This window comes from Asparagus officinalis, chromosome 7 (genome assembly GCF_001876935.1).
Source record: "Asparagus officinalis chromosome 7, Aspof.V1, whole genome shotgun sequence".
NCBI lineage: Eukaryota > Viridiplantae > Streptophyta > Magnoliopsida > Asparagales > Asparagaceae > Asparagus > Asparagus officinalis.
The window spans coordinates 66,848,961-66,866,795 of record NC_033800.1 but is presented as its reverse complement, the minus strand read 5'-3'; the positions used below and the strand labels follow the sequence as shown (position 1 = coordinate 66,866,795).

Here is a 17,835-nt window from a genome sequence, read left to right as displayed (position 1 = left end):
TCCGAGGTCGTATCAAAAAGTTATGGCTATTATACCGAACCTCAATCTGTGTGCAGACTGTCAGGCAGTCGACCGCTGGGTGTGCAGACGCCAGTTTCGGTTATGTTTCGGGTTGGGTTTTATCTATACCAAACCCGGTTGTTACCCTAGGTATATGTACTCGTTTTGAAGCTCTCAGAACCCTCTTTTGAACCCTAATAGCCTCAGCCCCCTCCTCTCTCTCCTCTCTAAACCCTAGCTCGGATTTTGGCGTTTTTGGGGCGTTTCGAAGGATTTTCGGTGGGGTTTCGCGGTTCAGATTGAAGGAGGATCATCTTCTGGGGATTTGTCAGCACTTGAGGCGAGTAACATCTCGCCCAATCCTCTCCCATGTTTTTTTAAAAGTTTACAAACGTTTTTCATGAGTTTTATTGAGCCTAAGACTTATTTTCAAGTATAAATCAATGCTCTTATTAGGGTGAATGCTAGAAATCATGTGTTTCGGATTTAAAATCCTCACCAACGAGTTTTTGATGAAAACCCAGATCTGAAAATTTATTTAAGAATAACAAATATGAGTTTTTATTTTGATTAAATGCTTTCACTCATGTTTAGGAGTTAAAAGTTAGGTCTAACATGCTAGTGTTCGTTTCTCATGCTATATATGAATTTATCACTGCCTCATAGTCTAGAATTGATAGTTATGGAGGTGAAGATCAGTATAGTGGGAGTATGGAACGAGATGGACGAGTTGTAGTTGTGAAATATCCAGTTTTCAGCCCGTGAGTCGACTCATGACTCATCATGAGTCGACTCATCAGGTTGAGTCGACCCATGACTGTCATGAGTCGACTCACGAAGTCAATTCCTGTTATTCATAAGTGTCTGCTGAGTCGACTCGTCAGTTTATGAGTCGACCCATGAGTCATAAGTCGACTTATAGCTGATAAGTTTTTCCTATTTCGTTGTGTTTCTGCTTGATCACCTACTGTGCTTATACTTTCATACAGTGTTCATATATGATCGAGGTTTCCGTTTATCATTTTTGAACATGAAAAGTTGCCTTGTTTATCGGGTATTAAATTGTGGTATTTATGATTTCATCTACATATGTAAGATGATATTTTTCTGACACAAGCTTAGATCTGTACAGCGAGGCATGTACAAGGGTAGAATATGTATACCTATACTATTAGTATTCCATGTTTCATACACACAGTCCTCGTGTTGGACTATAATCCATTAAAGTGCTCGTGTTGGACTATAATCCATTTGAGTCCTCGTGTTGGACTATAATCTATTACAATTTTATGTTGGATAATTGCTAAACCTTGAGTATGTTTCTTAACCGAGTTTAGAACACGACATATTATATGAAGCTGGGACATGATAGCTACCTAGGCTGGACATGATATTTATTATTGCTTTGACACGTTTAAATTGTATCGGTAGAGATGGGTTTGATTTTCTTTTCTTTATTGTTTCTTGTGTAAAACCTCGGGTTTAGTATTTAGGGATTTACAATTTGAGATACAAGGTATATACATGAGGGTTTTCTTGTTTGAATTATTTCGCTCGACGTACCTATACTCGTGTTGTAATTTCCTAAGTACTAAAACTCACTATTATTAGTATAAATAATTTTATATTTTTATCTATCAACTGTATTTTCATATACAACGAGCCCTACCCCTTAGGGTTGGTTGTGATGTTGCTCGCTAGCGCTTTGACGCTCGTTGTCCCTTCCCCTTTCAGATAACGAGCCCGGAGCCCGGAGAGTCGCAGGTTGAGGGCGATTTTTCTTTATTAGTGCCCGCTTATCCTCTTATTAGATGTATTTCATTTTTGTACTCCACTCGAGACATTTTTAGACTTGAGAGATTTATATTCTAGAGTTGTAAAGGCTGTGTGTCTTATTTCATGTATCAGATGTTTTGTATTTTGAGACATGTTGAGATCTCCAGACTGTTATTATTCATTTCAGACATTGACTTTGTATTCCAGCTTATTTGGTTGATGAGATGTCTTAATCCGAAATCTATCATTTCATCATGTATTTATTATAAAATCTTTTACTTGCTTTGTACCTACACCTGTTGTTGATTCCACTAGAGAGATAGTAATTGTGATGGTGAAACATGTTATTGCACGGTGTAGTGCATGGCAGGTTTAACATTTCTGGTTTCACCTCGGACTGCAGCCTTGTGTGAACCTAGGGGCGTCACAGGTGGGTCCATCCTACTCGTCACATTTGAGCAGGTGAAAGGTCAAGTCTGCCTGATGCTGATATAGTCTTCAATACATCTAGTAAACCACCTTCATTACATTTTTACCCCCATGAATGGTGTTTATTTGATGTTTCCTCACTTGAATTTATACGCTACTAGCAGGTCGGTAGGTCCATCCTACTATTCACATTTGAGCAGGTGAAAGATCAAGTCTTGCATACTGGCAGCTCAAAATTAGCTGCCAGCTTTTACACAGGATCCAACATGTGCATGCGTACATGTCATCGATTGCAATCCGGGTGTTGAAAATTGTCAGAAGGACCCTGTCGTTACACCAAACCAATTCACCACTTTGTCCATTCACACTTAGTGCATACAAGCCCTAACACCGAACTCTTAACATCATGGATCCTAGATTTGCTGGGTAAAGAAAATGTTTGTAGAGATACTGTGATTTGATTGTTTGTATGGTCTTTCTGAACAGTCGGTGCAATAGTTTAAAATATGTTAATTGTCAGTTTGTCATCATAATAACATTATCCCCTTTAGGTTGGGTGAGCTATTAATAGATTTTGTTAGGTTAGTCCCTATGAAACATTCAAGGAGTTACGAAGAGACTGGAGGGAACGACGATGAAACGACATTGTAGCATATCAATCATGCAGGAATAGCGATGATTCAACCTCTTGGTTAAGCAGCGGCAGCCCTATGGACGAGAATCAGTCACGTGGTTGTTTGCGGAAAAAGTTGTATTCATTGCCGCATTCATTACAACTTCAATCGTTATAATGAAACAAAAAGATAGCCTTTTTATAAGACTCGTACACAATGAAAACAAAAAAAATACAACTCTTTTCAAACAAACGCAAGATCCGTTTATCATCTCTTGCTTGCGTGGGTCTTTGACCTGTGACGGGGACGTTGATATCCGTGGATCACCGGGCAATCAGATCTGCTCCGAAAGAATCGGACAGAGCTTCGTCGATCCGCGTGAGATCTAGAAGCTTTAAAGCGTCTATCTCGGCTAAAGCGAGATATGAGCTCTTCTTAGTATTAACGCCAAGGGCTAATACTAAGGATCGGACGGATGATGAAGAATCTGATGAAGACCTCTCCTCTCCTTGTTGAAGCGCACGACCACTCTTCACTGCAGCAGGGCTTCGCCAAGGCTCTCCAAAAATCCTCCCTCAAAACAAAGAGGTAAGGGGGGTATTTATAGGTGCTAGGGGACCTCTAGGGGCGTAGACACCCCCTGGTGTCTCGGCCCTCGGCCAGGCCGAGACACCCCTGGGGTGTCTAGGCTTTTCCTAGACACCCCCGGGGTGTTTCGACCTCCCGAGACTCCGTTGAGGTGTTACACCCCCGGGGTGTTTCGACCTCCCGAGACTTCGTTGAGGTGTTTGATTGTTTTCCCCGTAAATTCTTCGTCCGAACTCGGATTTCGGTGATTCCGGGTGCGTTGGATGCTTGACGAAGAGTTCGATCCGCTCTGGTGGTTGGATTATCTGTAGAGTGGTCGAGGCACGAAGGGCATTGTCCTTTTTGTGAACAGTGTCGGGTTCCTGATTGGTCCGGTCTTCGTTGTTCCGAAATCCTATCCGCTCACGTAGCTTTTACGGATCGCCATTAACACAGTTTATACTCGTACGTTTGCTGGAGTATACACAGTTTAAGCTTTTAAAGTATTGGAGCAAAGCGGTCCCAGGTGTCGGGGCTGCAAGACCAACTGTTAAAGCTGATTCATCTGCATGTGTGAATTTTATCCTGAACTTGTTGGATGCTCAAGTCATGAGACCAACTAGTGGAGCTGGTGCGTCAATGACTCGCATTTGTAGAATTTTTGGCAAATTCTCAGCCATCAACGGGTTTGATGAGCCTTTACCGACTACCGTTTGAGTCGGGCTAGCATGCGGATTGTTTAAGTCCGTTCCGCATGTGACGTTGTGCTAAGAGAGTTAACGCTCTTAGTGCTACGATGTTGAATACGTAGACTTCGTCTTTCTCACGGGAATAGACTACCCGGCAACGCGTGTTAGGCGTTGACTTTAGGATTTTTGGCTAATCCCCAGCCTTCAACGGATTTGATTAGCCTTTTACCGACTACCGTTTGAGTCGGGCTAGCATGCGGATTGTCTCAATCCGTCCCGCACGTAACGTTGTGCTAAGAGAGTGAATTCTCCTAGACTTTGTGCTATGATGTTGAATACATAGGCTTCGTCTTTCTCACGGGAATAGACTACCCGGCAACGCGTGTTAGGCGTTGATTTATCCCTACTTAGGCTTCGGGATAAAATTCCCCGTGCATCGAGTGCCCGGATTGGAAGTTACGCGTGTTAGGCGTTGACTTATCCCTACTCAGGCTTCGGGATAAAATTCCCCGTGCATCGAGTGCCCGGATTTGACAATCGTGTCTTTTCTAAAAGCAAAGACAGATTGAGAAACGGGAGAGGAAGAATTTTATATTCTATCTCCCGGTGCTGAAGAGGAAGAATTTTATATTCTATCTACAGCTGGAAAGGGAACTTGAGGTGGGATCCCCCACCCCCAGAATCCGGAATGATGAACTGGGAGTGGGTTCTCCACTCCGAGCATCGGAAAGGAAACGGGAGAGGAAGAATTTTATATTCTATCTCCCGGCGCTGAAGAGGAAGAATTTTATATTCTATCTACAGCTGGAAAGGAAACTCGAGGTGGGATCTCCACCCCCAGAATCCGGAAGGACGAAACTAAGAGTGGGATCTCCACTCCGAGAATCGGAAAAAATCGGATAACCTTAACTGTCGGAAGGTTTGATTACTCGATTTGAAAGTGGACCTCTCGTTCATTGGGGGAATCGAGAGGGGATTTTGACTGTGGTCCTAACTGTATAAAGGTTTGACCAAGCAGGAGTTTGAGACGACCCTAACTGTAGGAAGGTTTGATCACTCGATTTGAAAGTGAACCTCTCGTTCATTGGAGGAATCGAGAGGGGATTTTGGCTTTGGCCCTAACTTTTACAGGTTTGACCAGAAAACACAGAAAGTGGAATACAGGTAGCAAAGAGAATGCCAACTCGTATTATCACTCACAGGGAGACTTTGAATGCTAGGCGTTCAGGACCTAGCACGTTAAGTCTGCAAAATGCCAATGACGGGCAAATGGAAATGTTGGTGGATCCACTGTCGTTTGATTTGATCAGCGGATGGTTTGGTGAGGAAAGATTAACCTACCAGAAGATTGGATCTCTTCTCACAAAAATAACTCATAAGAGTTAGAGAATAAGAAGAGACATTCTGACCTTCAGGGTTCGAATGTAGATTTCTCCTTCGTCAATTCCACAAAGACCGGGTTATCCCTAAGAATACCCCTGTGGTATTCTTTCGGGAACTTCCCGATGCATTGGATAATCCACCCCCAGTTTCTCTCTTGGAACTGGGTTTGACTTGGTTGTCCGACCGGGTTATCCTTAAGAATATTAGCGTAATATCCTCCAGGAACTTCCCGTCAATGGTGGGAAATAGTTTAGACTCATATACCTGTTGGAGTATCAGGGAGCAGTTTAACCTCATATACCGGTAGGAGGAATGAGAAACAGTTTATACTCGTATACTCTTTGGAGTGAGAAGCAGTTTATACTCTTATACTTATCGGAGCTGTTGTGGCGTTTGATTATCGTCAATAACTGTTGCAGGTGCGTCCCCTTCATCATGAGGTACGAGACTCGAATTCAGAGGGCTAACCATCGGTTGGCTCCTCTCGGCTTTCCTCCTTCTGAGGAAGCGTTCGGCCTGTTCTCCGCGTACATTCAACTCTCTCCAGGTATTGAGCGGCTCTACTCCCATAACGTCCAAAATGTTAATGGACAAATTGTTATGACAAGTCTGCAAGATGAATTCCTCCGTGACGGGATCCTTGCAGTTCATTGCCTGATTGCGGAAGCGTTTGATGAAGGTATCCACCGACTCTCCGTCTTTTTGTTTCTCATCGAAGAGTGTCCTGACCGACACTTCGGTGTCATCATCGAAGAAATGAGCGAGGAACATGCTCTCCAGGTCCTCCCAGCTGTTGATGCTTCCAAATTTAAGACGCCGATACCAATCGAAGGCAGGCCCGCGAAGGGTGCCGACGAATGACCGAACCATCAAGGCTTCATTGCCGGAGATCGTGCCCAAGTGGGACTTGAAGTAGATTAGATGCTGAGTGGGCGAGCCCTTCCCGTCGAACGGCGTGAAGTTGATCAGGTTGAACTTCGCTGGATACGGGATCGAGTCCCACTCTTTCGGGTAAGGACACAGAATGCCGGTCTTCTTTACCTCTCAAGCAGACATTAGATCCTTAATTTTTCTCTCGAGGTTCTTCATCTTCTCATCCTCGTCTGTATCATGTTTTGGATGATTTTCAAGAGGAACAATGTGGTTACCCCGGCATTCGGATACGGGATCGAATCCCACTTTCTCGGGTAAGGACACGGAATGCCGGTCCTCTTCACCTCCCGAACAGACATCAGGGCTTCGATTTTTCTTTCGAGCTCCTTTATCTTTTCGGCCTCACCCATATCCTGTTTTGGATAAGTTTCGAGAGGAATCATACGGCCACCCCCAGTGTTGTCATTACTGGTGGGTCCACCCCCAGTGTTGTTATTTTTAGTGGGGCCACCCCCAGTATTCTTGGGCGGTGCGTCGGCCATGACGATTTCAACCACCTCCGGATTGCTGCTAACTGCGGCGTTCTGGGCGCGACGGCTGGATTCCACTAGCTGATTTGACAAAGCTCGGATTTGTTGGTCGTGCATTTGTCTCATCTCTTGTATAGCCATTTCCATTTCGAACTTGAAGATTTCCTTCTGCTTAGTCAGGGCCTCTTCAATGATTTTGGCTATCTGCTCGGTATTGATCACGAACACTTCTCGAGCTTGCCCTATGCTAGACGTTGTGTCGTCGGAGGCGAGCGCGGAATAAGAATCTGAGAACTCATCATCGGAATGGACTCCTTCTTGGACCCCATGGTCATTGTTATATCCGATGGCTTCTAGCTGAAGCTGAGCTATTCCCGAATTGACCCTGCTTTCTAAAGAGAAATTAGGGTTGGAACCACTTGAAATGATTGGAGATTTTCCCTTGTTGACCATGTTGATGGTAACTTCTAGGGGTTCATCCTCTCGAGCAATCGATCCTCTGAAATTCTCTCGAATATCGAGCCCCTCTGCGGAGCGGTCTTGGGGCAGCTACATGTTGATAATACTGCCCTGATAAATTTGGTACACGGACAGTGAGAATCCGCTTCCCAGATGTTTCTCTTTCGAGATTCATTCGCATCCCTAGCCTGATAGTACAACTCACCGACGTTGCGGTCGGAGTAACCTATCGGCTGCTCACATGGGTTCTCAGGTATAACGCGTTCGTCTGTCCGACGTGTTTTCTTCTGAGTAAACATTGCCTTGTTGGCCTCTGCAAGAGTCGCACGTTTGGAATCACACCTTTGTGAGGGTGAAACCTTAACGGGCTCTTGATCTTTTGCACACACCGCCAAGCGGGTTGTTGCAATCAATTTGTTAGGAGGTCGTGTACGACCCCCAGTCTGGATGTTGGCTCGAAGCTCCTTTAATGATCTCCAGTTTTCCTTATCAAGCGCTTTTCCTCGATTCTCGGGTAGAGCGCCGATACGATCCTTCAGAGGATTCCTAAACTCGAGGAAATCTCCGCTGCGGTGGGGATTCATCGGAGGTTCGGGATCTGAAGTTGACGAAGGCCGGAGAGCAACGTCGCCTGCTTTTACCTTAGGCGTTGATTTGGCCTTTGGCACCCAAACTCGTTTGGATTTCGGCGATCTCTTAACTGTCTCTTCCTTTTGCATTCCTCGTGCTTTTTGCACCAGGGCTCGGGCATGCGCACGCAAGGCGCGACGCTTCTGGATTCGCTCCTCGAGAGTAGAACGGGTTCTTTTAACACGAACCCATTTGTTCGTTTCTGCTTTGGAGGAGGGGCTGGTTGTTCACCGTTGTTGCTCTTGGCGCTGTCTGGACTTGAGATCTTCATTGTAGCGGATCCCATCCATCGGCTCCAAAGCCTTGGCCAGCTGACGAGCAAGGCGTTGACGCCGTCTTTGGCGTGCTCTCTTTGATAATGCTGGAGCGTTTTCAGTAGCTATCTCCTCGGCGGAGGCGAAGTCCGGATCTGCGGTCTCGACCACGTTGGACGACGCGGGGGCGTCGCGTGGTGCAAGTGCAGAGGAGAAGTCCTGATCTGCGATCTCGACCACGTTGGACGACGCGGGGACGTCACGTGGTGCAAGTACAGCGGCGGCAACGGGGTCTTGGATCTTCGAGCTGAATGTCCTGCAAACATTTATGGAAGAGGTTACCTTCGTGCGCCTGTTCGGAGAGGCGGATCTGGAGGAGGAGGAAGAGAGGCCTTTTTCGAACTTTTGCCGATCAAACTCGCATTCGATCTCTTCATTCACCCGGATCTTGAATGCCGGTTGCGTCACGACGGCGTCGGTAGCGATGCCGTTGGCTCCCACTGTGGTCGCCAGCTTGTTTGCGGAAAAAGTTGTTGTATTCATTGCTGCATTCATTACAACTTCAATCGTTACAATGAAACAAAAAGATAGCCTTTTTATAAGACTCGTACACAATGAAAACAAAAGAAATACAACTCCTTTCAAACAAACGCAAGATCTGTTTGTCATCTCTTGCTTGCGTGGGTCTTTTGCCTGTGACGGGGATGTTGATATCCGTGGACCACCGGGACACTCAGATCTGGTCCGAGAAAATCGGGCAGAGTTTCGTCTATCCGCGGGGGATTTTAGAAACTCTGAACCTCGTCGATCCGCGTGGGATCTCAGAAGTGTAAAGCTTATAAGGCTCTCCAAAAATCCTCCCTCAAAACAAAGAGGTAAGGGGGGTATTTATAGGTGCTAGGGGACCTCTAGGGGCGTAGACACCCCCTGGTGTCTCGGCCATGGCCGAGACACCCCTGGGGTGTCTAGGCTTTTCCTAGACACCTCCGGGGTGTTTCGACCTCCCGAGACTCCGTTGAGGTGTTTGATTGTTTTCCCCGTAAATTCTTCGTCCGAACTCGGATTTGGGTGATTCCGGGTGCGTTGGATGCTTGACGAAGAGTTCGATCCGCTCTGGTGGTTGGATTATCTGTAGAGTGGTCGAGGCACGAAGGGCGTTGTCCTTTTTTGTGAACACCGCCGGGTTCCCGATTGGTCCGGGTCTTGGTTGTTCCGAAATCCTATAAGCTCACGTAGCTCGTCGATTCACTTCAGTCGTTCGTCGACGTCAATTGGACTCCTGTGGCTCGGATAGTGACGTTCATCGTCGCTCTTTGACACTGAACCGTTCGTGGAGACCTATAGGCAATTTTCAATGCCTACAGTGGTCTTGCGCTATCAGCCATCTGAACAAGAATCAGTCGCTTGGACGAAATTTTAGCCACCTGTTTTTAGTTCGACGAAAACCCAGTTTCTGTGGATTGTTGTCAGAGACGTTTAGATGTTTGGGCAGATGTCCGGGTGAACAACTTCTGCCATCTTATTGTTCATCCGTTTGATTTGTTTTGAATTGGTGTTAACTCTTTTTTAATGCATAGTTTCGTCTGTTGAAACCTCTGAAGCACGGATTCGCCCCCGGAGGCCACGAATCCGTGTCCGACTCGAATCGGACACGGATTCGTTACGACACGTGCACGACACGTGTCGGACACGGTCAATCCATGTCCGACACAGGTCAATGGTTAAATTAGGCTCGGACACGGCTCGGATTCGCCAAAGGCCGATTCATTCGGGTTGCGGGTTTGGTTGTTAAAATCCAACCCGAACCGTTTGATTAAAAAATTCATCCCTATTTCTCAAATTTCCTGTTCAATTCGATCCTCTAACTGACTCAAACGAAAGAAAATAAGAAAAAACCTTAACCCTAATCCTCTCTCTCAATCTCTCAGCTTCCACTTCATCTTGAGGTACTTTTTCTTTACAAACTTGTTATTTTGTGATAGATTCATATTTTAGATTGTTAGTTGAATTTTATAAATTTTTCTATATATAATAATTTTTTAAAAAAACCTTGTCGTATCACCGTATCCTATTTTTTTAGATTTTACCGTATCCCGTATCCGTGTTTGTGTCCGTATCCGTGTCCCGTATCCGTATCCGTGCATCATAGGTTGAAACTATATACCTGTTTTTAAACAGTGTATAAGAGAGTTGTGATTATTTGATGATGTAGTAGTCTTATGAGATACCTACACAATATATGGAGTGTTTTGATCACTTAAATAACTTAGCACATGCATAAATGAGTATAAAATTCCTATAAGGCGAACGAACGGAAAAATAAATATCGTTATGAAATAAATGGTGCTAGAGTTGACATGTTGGAACATACATCATAATCTTTGTACATGTAGACTGGCGTAGAGAAGTGTACCTTGATTTAGTTAGTCTTAATACATGAGTTAACTAGACAACTGATCCCTGTTCTAGATCGTTCTGGTTAGTACTAACTAAATTGTGTGTGGTTACCTTATGATTTGGATTTAGTGCATAACATTACATGTAGAAATTACATAACAACGGGGATGCGGGATAAGTAATGAGATGAATCACGATTTAATGTTGGTTGGTTGGCCAACGAACTTCGATATGAGTGCCTATTTGATTAGTGTGAGTACATGTGTAACCACTTTAAGCGGACAAACTCGAATCATTCCATATCCAAATATGAACACAATTAATTTCTTTAATATGTTGTTTATATTTTGATGTATGTTGTGTGCCCAACACTATATGCTATATCCGTATGGGATGGATGATCATTCTTTTGATTCTTATTTTATTATTGTCTAGCTGATAAGGATATAATTATTATTGTGCGGCTAAGTGTTGATTCTTGAAGTTCCCCACATTTCTCTCTCTTAGACATTACGTCTAACTCTTTTTTGAACCCCCTTCTTCAGGTTGAGTCTGACCGCAACAGACTAAGCCTATCTGAATAAGCAGGTTACGAGGAAGTAGTTGTGCCATGCAGTAGTGCCAATATAGATTATTTGTTTATATTCAGTAGATATTAGATGATCTCTCTCTCTAAGTACATTTATCTAGTATTTGATGCTCGTGTTTGAGCCAATGCTTGTATTTATTTTTGGAGATTGAAGCTTATCTATCTAGTGGATTTGGAAATTTGGACAATTGATAATTCTTTCTCGTTTCCGCTTTGACATTTTGTTGTGATGAGATCTGTACTTTTATGTATATTTGTGTTATGTATAGTTGCAGATATATAACAAAACAAGTTACAGGCTATTGTGGAACACTTTATATATCTTGTTCTATGAATATTCTCTCTACCAGGTTATTACCCGTGAGTGGGGCGTGAAAGTTTGGATATGTTGATATAATAATATCTTCAATAGGATCACCATTTGAATCATCAATGAACTCATCTTGAATTTCTATCGCCGAGTCATTTTCGTGAATCTGAGAAATAACTGTAGATAATGCACCATTTCCTATATCAAGTACCCACTTACTGAAATCTGATAGACTTATTTAGTTGTCATCATTATCAAACTCCTTTAGATGCATATTCTGTAAAAACTTTACATTTATTCCATAGATATGGTTGGCTAATAGAAGCATGTAGTATTATGTCATGTTTTATCCCTCTTGGCATCAGTGAAAGTATTTGCCTAAAATCTCCACTAAGAATCACTTTAGTCCACCAAATTCAAAATTTCATTTTCATTTCCTAATATATCTTGCCAAGTTCTATCTACCGGTTCAAATGTATTTGCGTACCATTGGTGCCTTATCCCATATAATGAGACTCGTTTCTTTCATTAGTTTAGCTTCTGGTGATCCTTGCCACATGTGGAAGTTTCTTTGAGTTGTTTTATTTGAAACCTAGAATGTGCAGTTCTTCCGCTTGGTAGCAAAATAATAGCTATACTGGAAGATGCTACAGCCAACATTATTTTACCTTCTGAGCTGAGGTGCGAAATTATTAATTTCCATACATATGTTTTATCTATTCCCCCATGTCCATATAGTGAAAAAAATTCCTCCTTTTCGCTGGACAGATTTAATTATTGCATCATATACTACTCTCTGTTGTTGATTAATTAAGCCCTTCAAATAATTTATCATGTTCTCTTTTAAGCTCTTCTCTGTCAAAGTTCAACTCATCAGCAATAATTTTGTCTCTATATTGTTTTAAAATGTTGTGATTTGGTAAGGGCATCCCTTGAAAACCTTTTAATGATTTTTCATTTTGGAGTAGTAAATACTCAACTTTAGGTAGAGTATTGAGTTTTCAATCGTTCATCACTCATAGACGAATTAGGCATTCTCATGATTTTTGTTTGGCCCTCAAGAATACCTTCTGAAAGAGAAATGAAGTTATCTTCAAACAACTTATTCGGATTGATAACTTCACAAAAAGTTAATAGAAAAGAAAAATCTGTCTCATTCGTCTGCCTGATGCTGTAAATGATGCTTCATTCATAATGTATTGCCAGTCATTATCATTGTCCAATAATCTCAAAGCTCAACATTGTTTTCTAAAAATATCATGCACACTACCGACATTTGTTCTGATTTTAGCAATGATGTTGGTCCCTTCACAATGTTTAGAAGTAAACGCGGATAGAATCTTTTACCGGATGAAGGATGCCAATAAACAATTCTCCCTATATTGCCTTTCGCTTGTGGCTTCCATTTAGTTTCATCAGATTTCCACACAAAATGTGAAGGGAATTTAACATAACTCAAATTTCTTGCTCGAAATATATCTTATTTGCTTCCATCCATCCCATGAACCTTGTCTGTCTTGACTCAATGTTATTTATTATCTCCTGTAAATTGTCATTATGTATGATTGATTGCTGCTCTGGTAGATGGAAAAGAAGTCTCTCAACTGCAGGTACTCTATAATGAATGTCAAAGCCATATATCCTCTATAGTGCAAATTCAGATATCTTCTGTGTTATCAAATATCAGTAAGTGGGCATGTTAATAATAACAGCATGCTTGTCCCACTTCTAAGTAGTGTGAACTTCACTTGAGTTTTAGGATCCTTTTGCACTGTTATCACTTTCACCGTAACTTTGTTACTATCCAACTGAAGCTATGATGTATCATATCATCTTTTAGTGCATATTCTTGCAACGATTGCTTTGTTTATACAATGTTTTCCCCACTTTTTTCCCCTGAAAATTGCACTGTGGGTGTGTTTATATACCTACACACACTTCCCTCTTTCTGTATGTGTGCTGTCTATAGATATGTGGAAAAATAGGTATCAGGTGGTTACCCTTCGTTCCTCCCTCCCTCCCTCCCTCCCTCCCTCTATCTACCTGCATATAGTGAGTAGGAGTGTAGCAAGTGATTATACTAGCTTGTACCATGTGATAAAGTATAGAGGTACTTCAATTATCTGTTTTTTTTTTAGGGTGGAGTTCCAAGTAAAACATTTATATGGAAGTTATCCTGCCATTCAGGGATGACATTTATTTTTAAAGTGTAAAGTTGTAAACATACTTCTACATTAAGCGTCTGATTCTATTTCCTTTTTTAATTTATTAGTCATGAAGTGTTACTATAATCGATAACATGTGTGCCCAGTTAGTGAATTTTATCAGATAGTGGACCCGTCTAATTTCTGGTTTAATTTTGAAGGGATTCAGTATGAGCTAGTGACTTTGTCCTATCCTAAGCCACCTACCCAGTGGCCACATACTCCAGCAAACAGATCTGTTGTTGATTGTGATAGTAATTCGATTTTGGAAGATGAGCCCAGTGCCAAGGTACTTTACATTGTACCGTCTCAATTTACCTTTTGTTGTTATACTTGTAAATTTAGTATTAGCTTTACCTGGATTTTTCCAACTTTTTAATATTTGAAAGTTTAAAATTTTAGTTATACAGTTTGTGTATTTTTCTCAGTTGTTTCTTTTAATGAGATATATCTGGCATGTATCTTCTTTCATTATTTACTTCTATCCTTTCATTTGTTTAGTCGGACCAATTTTATTGTTTGTAAATGTTAATCCATCTTCTTAGAAGCATCACATGGCTGATTCCAACAACAATAATGAGTCAATAACACAACCAAGAGAAAACAAAGTGTTTATAATTATCTGTTCTCTGTGTGTGTGTGTGTGTCTCATGTTTAAAGTAATTCAATTCTTACATGGTGATGTTGTAAAATACTATATGTATGCCAATTATTTAACTTGTTGTATACATACATATTCAAACGGGAGTAATCTTTAACTTTGCTAGATAGTAAATGTGTTTCGTGTTTATTCTAACTTATTTAATGTTGTTTATGGTTTGTGAGTTTACCAACTAAGATCCAGGGTTAGATTACAATTAACATGTAAAAGATTATCAGAATTAAAATAATATTAACAACTTGCTGAAAAATATACTAAAATATTTTCTTCTGGAAAATGTACAAAATTTATAACCTATTAGAAATAGGCTTAAATACATTGTGAACAAAATAGAGCTTTTCTGTCCATTTTCCTTTTGCGTCAAATGATTATTTTAACGAAGCAAATTCTTGAACAAAGTTTGCAACTATGTTCTAAACCTGTCTTACATGCAACCATTATTCTGCCTTTTTAAAGCAATATATCACAGTTGTTGACAGGCAAAAAGATTTTCTTATTTTTTTAATCTTTTTTTTCTGATCTTTTGTTTTTTTTTTCCCAGTAAGGGTGCAGGTGTCGAGTTCCAATATCCTGAAAGAATAGTCACATGCTACTCAATTATTTTAACAGTTTCCCTAATTTGTTCACATTTAATTCGGTAATCACCCCATTCTTCTGATGTCAACTCTATTTTTCAGTTTGAAATTCATATCTTTATGACTAAAACTCAAGTTAGAATGATCTTGCTTAAAATGCACTAATACCTGAACTTACATATTTAAAAATGTAAAATTATCTCCTGTCAAACCCTGATTATCCATAACTACAGAAACTGCAGATAAAGCATTTAGATTTCCAATGAATGGGTATTAGACTTATGTGAAAAGTATGCGGAAGAAAAAAAACTAGAGCCTTTCAACTTTGCCCCATTTGAGCCACCCAAAACAATGGTAGGAATGTTTCTCCTGTCCTCAAGCAACTTAATACAAACATATGTGAAAAGTATGCGGAAGAAAATAACTAGAGCCTTTCAACTTTTCCCCATTCGAGCCCACTCAAAACGATGGTAGATTGGTAGGAATGTTTCTCCTGTCCTCCGGCAACTTACTTGTGTCTTAAAACCCAAGGACAGGCTAAAATGACAACGGTTACATATTACATTTTGTTTCTCTGCCATCATAGAGACATTATGGTAAAAGTATGTAAGTTAATTGAAATCAGTGAGTCAGTATTACTTTCATGAGCCTCATACTAGATGACAGAAAGTATATAATATTTTCTTATTCTGGCTACATATCCTGTTTTGTTTTCTCATTCTGGGGGGAAAACCTTCCCAAAGATATTTGATGTCTGCTGGATGCAACCAAATGAAGGATTCCTCTGGGGTCATTAAGAAATTTTCGAAGTATATAACATTTTCTTAATCTAGTTTTGTTTTCTTATAATTAATGCTTTGAGAAGTCCTATGAATTCTTAATCCGAATGTAGTCACTAGAAATTCATCCTACTCCAACGAGCCTAAAAGAGTAGGTAGATGTTAACAGATAGATAAGTAATATCAATACATTTGACTGCATGTTGTATCATGGAGATTAACCCATGAACATTCACCCTTTTGTTTTCAAACTATGTTTTTTTGCTTCTCCCAAACACCCCTGCCAAAAAGTACATGCATAGCACATAAAAACAGAAGGAAAGAAAAACTCGCCCCCTCAATTTATATATCCCTTAACCTGTTGAAGGACCTCAAAATTTGCTGGAAGATGGTTATTATGATGCCAATTATATATATCCCTTAACCCATGAACATTCACCCTTTTGTTTTCTAACTATGTTTTTTTGCTTCTCCCAAACACCCCTGCCAAAAAGTACATGCATAGCACATAAAAACAGAAGGAAAGAAAAACCCGCCCCCTCAATTTTATATATCCCTTAATCTGTTGAAGGACCTCAAAATTTGCTGGAAGATAGTTGTTATGATTGCCAATTATGTTTGTGTTTATGTATATTATTAGCGTAGATCATTATTGCTTTATGACCTCTTGCTGAAGAACCCACATCTAAGAGAGGCTGGTGTGTTCTCTGCTACTTGAAATGTTGAAATGTTACGCAGAATGTTTTCTACAATTATTGCGGTCCTTTTGTCTTGTCTCTAATTTACGATTTGCAACCTTGGTTTAGTCCTATCATATAAAGGTTGTGTGCACGAGACATTCTTCATCTCTTGCATGTGAAACACCCTTTGCGTGTAAATCATGATTGAAGAACAGCAAGGATGAGAGTTAAAGAGGGCCTCACAAGTGTTAATCACTTGCACGTGGAATTATATGGAGTTTATTGTGGCAAGATGATAGCTTCATTCTCACTTGGTTTGAGTCAATTAGAGCGGCAGTTAACCCTTCTTTTAGAAGAAATTATATGGAGCTATCGCATAGCATTGACATTTTTTTTAATTATATTAGAAAAGTATATTATAAACATCTCCATCTTTCTAGACGATATCAGCTATAAATTGATCCTACTCGGAATTCACACATGCTAACAAGTTCTCCATTTGTTACATCGATAATGTAAATGTGCGTAATTTTAATCGTTTTTTTATCTGATGAATATTGTATAAATAACAGCAAAGGAAACCCAACGAGCCTGAAAAGATCTCAACAGAGGAGCCTAGTTCTTGCAGTGAGAAACAAAAGGAGCCTACTTTCAGCTGCCCTATTTGTATGTGCGAAATTGTTTCTCCTTTCACCACACTCTGTGGTCATATTTTCTGTGAAGTTTGCATCAAGACTGCCATCAAGAAGCAGAAGAAATTATGCCCAACTTGCCGAAGAAAACTTACAGGGAAAAACAACATTCACCGAGTTTTCCTTCCATCGCTAGACTGAGGCAACATGAAATCAATTATCGGATCATGGAAGCTGATGTTGTGCTGTAGTTTGTTTGATCTGAAACCGGTTCTCATTTGAAGTGCATAGACAGTAAGTATGAGCAATATGTTCTGTTGTATTCCTAATATAGAAACTAACGCACCTTTTTTTTAATGGGAGAAATTGAAGTACTCGGGAAACCCATTTTATCAAATTTCGAATAATGTATATGCAAAGTTTACCGCAGATACTGATTGCATTCTTATTTGCATTGTGTTTATCTGCCTTGTTTTGTACAACGGCAAAGGGTTACCGCATTCATGTGCATTAGCAGATATAAACTCTGCTGTTGCGCTTAACATCTTGGTTTTATTGATCTCTGTTATATGCTTGAGAGACTAGAAGTAGTAAAGGAAAAACAAGGTCCAAAGATAAAAACAAAACAGGGTAAATTGACAAGTTTACGAACGAAGTCTGCTTTCAAGTTTCAAGGCAAGAACAGCAACAACAGCAGTCCACGCAAACTTCTCCAACTGGAGTTCGATGGCCCTGTCTCCTCTGCTAAACAGCCCCATTTCTTTTTTTTTTATTTTTAAAATCGACCTTTTTTATTTATTTATT

The 17,835-nt window shown here is 40.8% G+C and overlaps 1 protein-coding gene across 1 annotated transcript in view; it reads left to right on the top strand.

Moving 5' to 3' along the window:
• Positions 1 to 17,434, top strand: part of LOC109847276 (nuclear factor 7, brain-like) — a 75,529-nt gene extending 58,095 nt beyond the window's left edge. Inside the window, exons 2-4 of the mRNA XM_020416515.1 lie at positions 9,586 to 9,704; positions 13,866 to 13,993; positions 16,972 to 17,434. Of these exons, the coding sequence (XP_020272104.1) occupies positions 9,586 to 9,704; positions 13,866 to 13,993; positions 16,972 to 17,232 (508 nt within the window). The 3' untranslated portion in view covers positions 17,233 to 17,434. The remainder of the gene's footprint in view (positions 1 to 9,585; positions 9,705 to 13,865; positions 13,994 to 16,971) is intronic.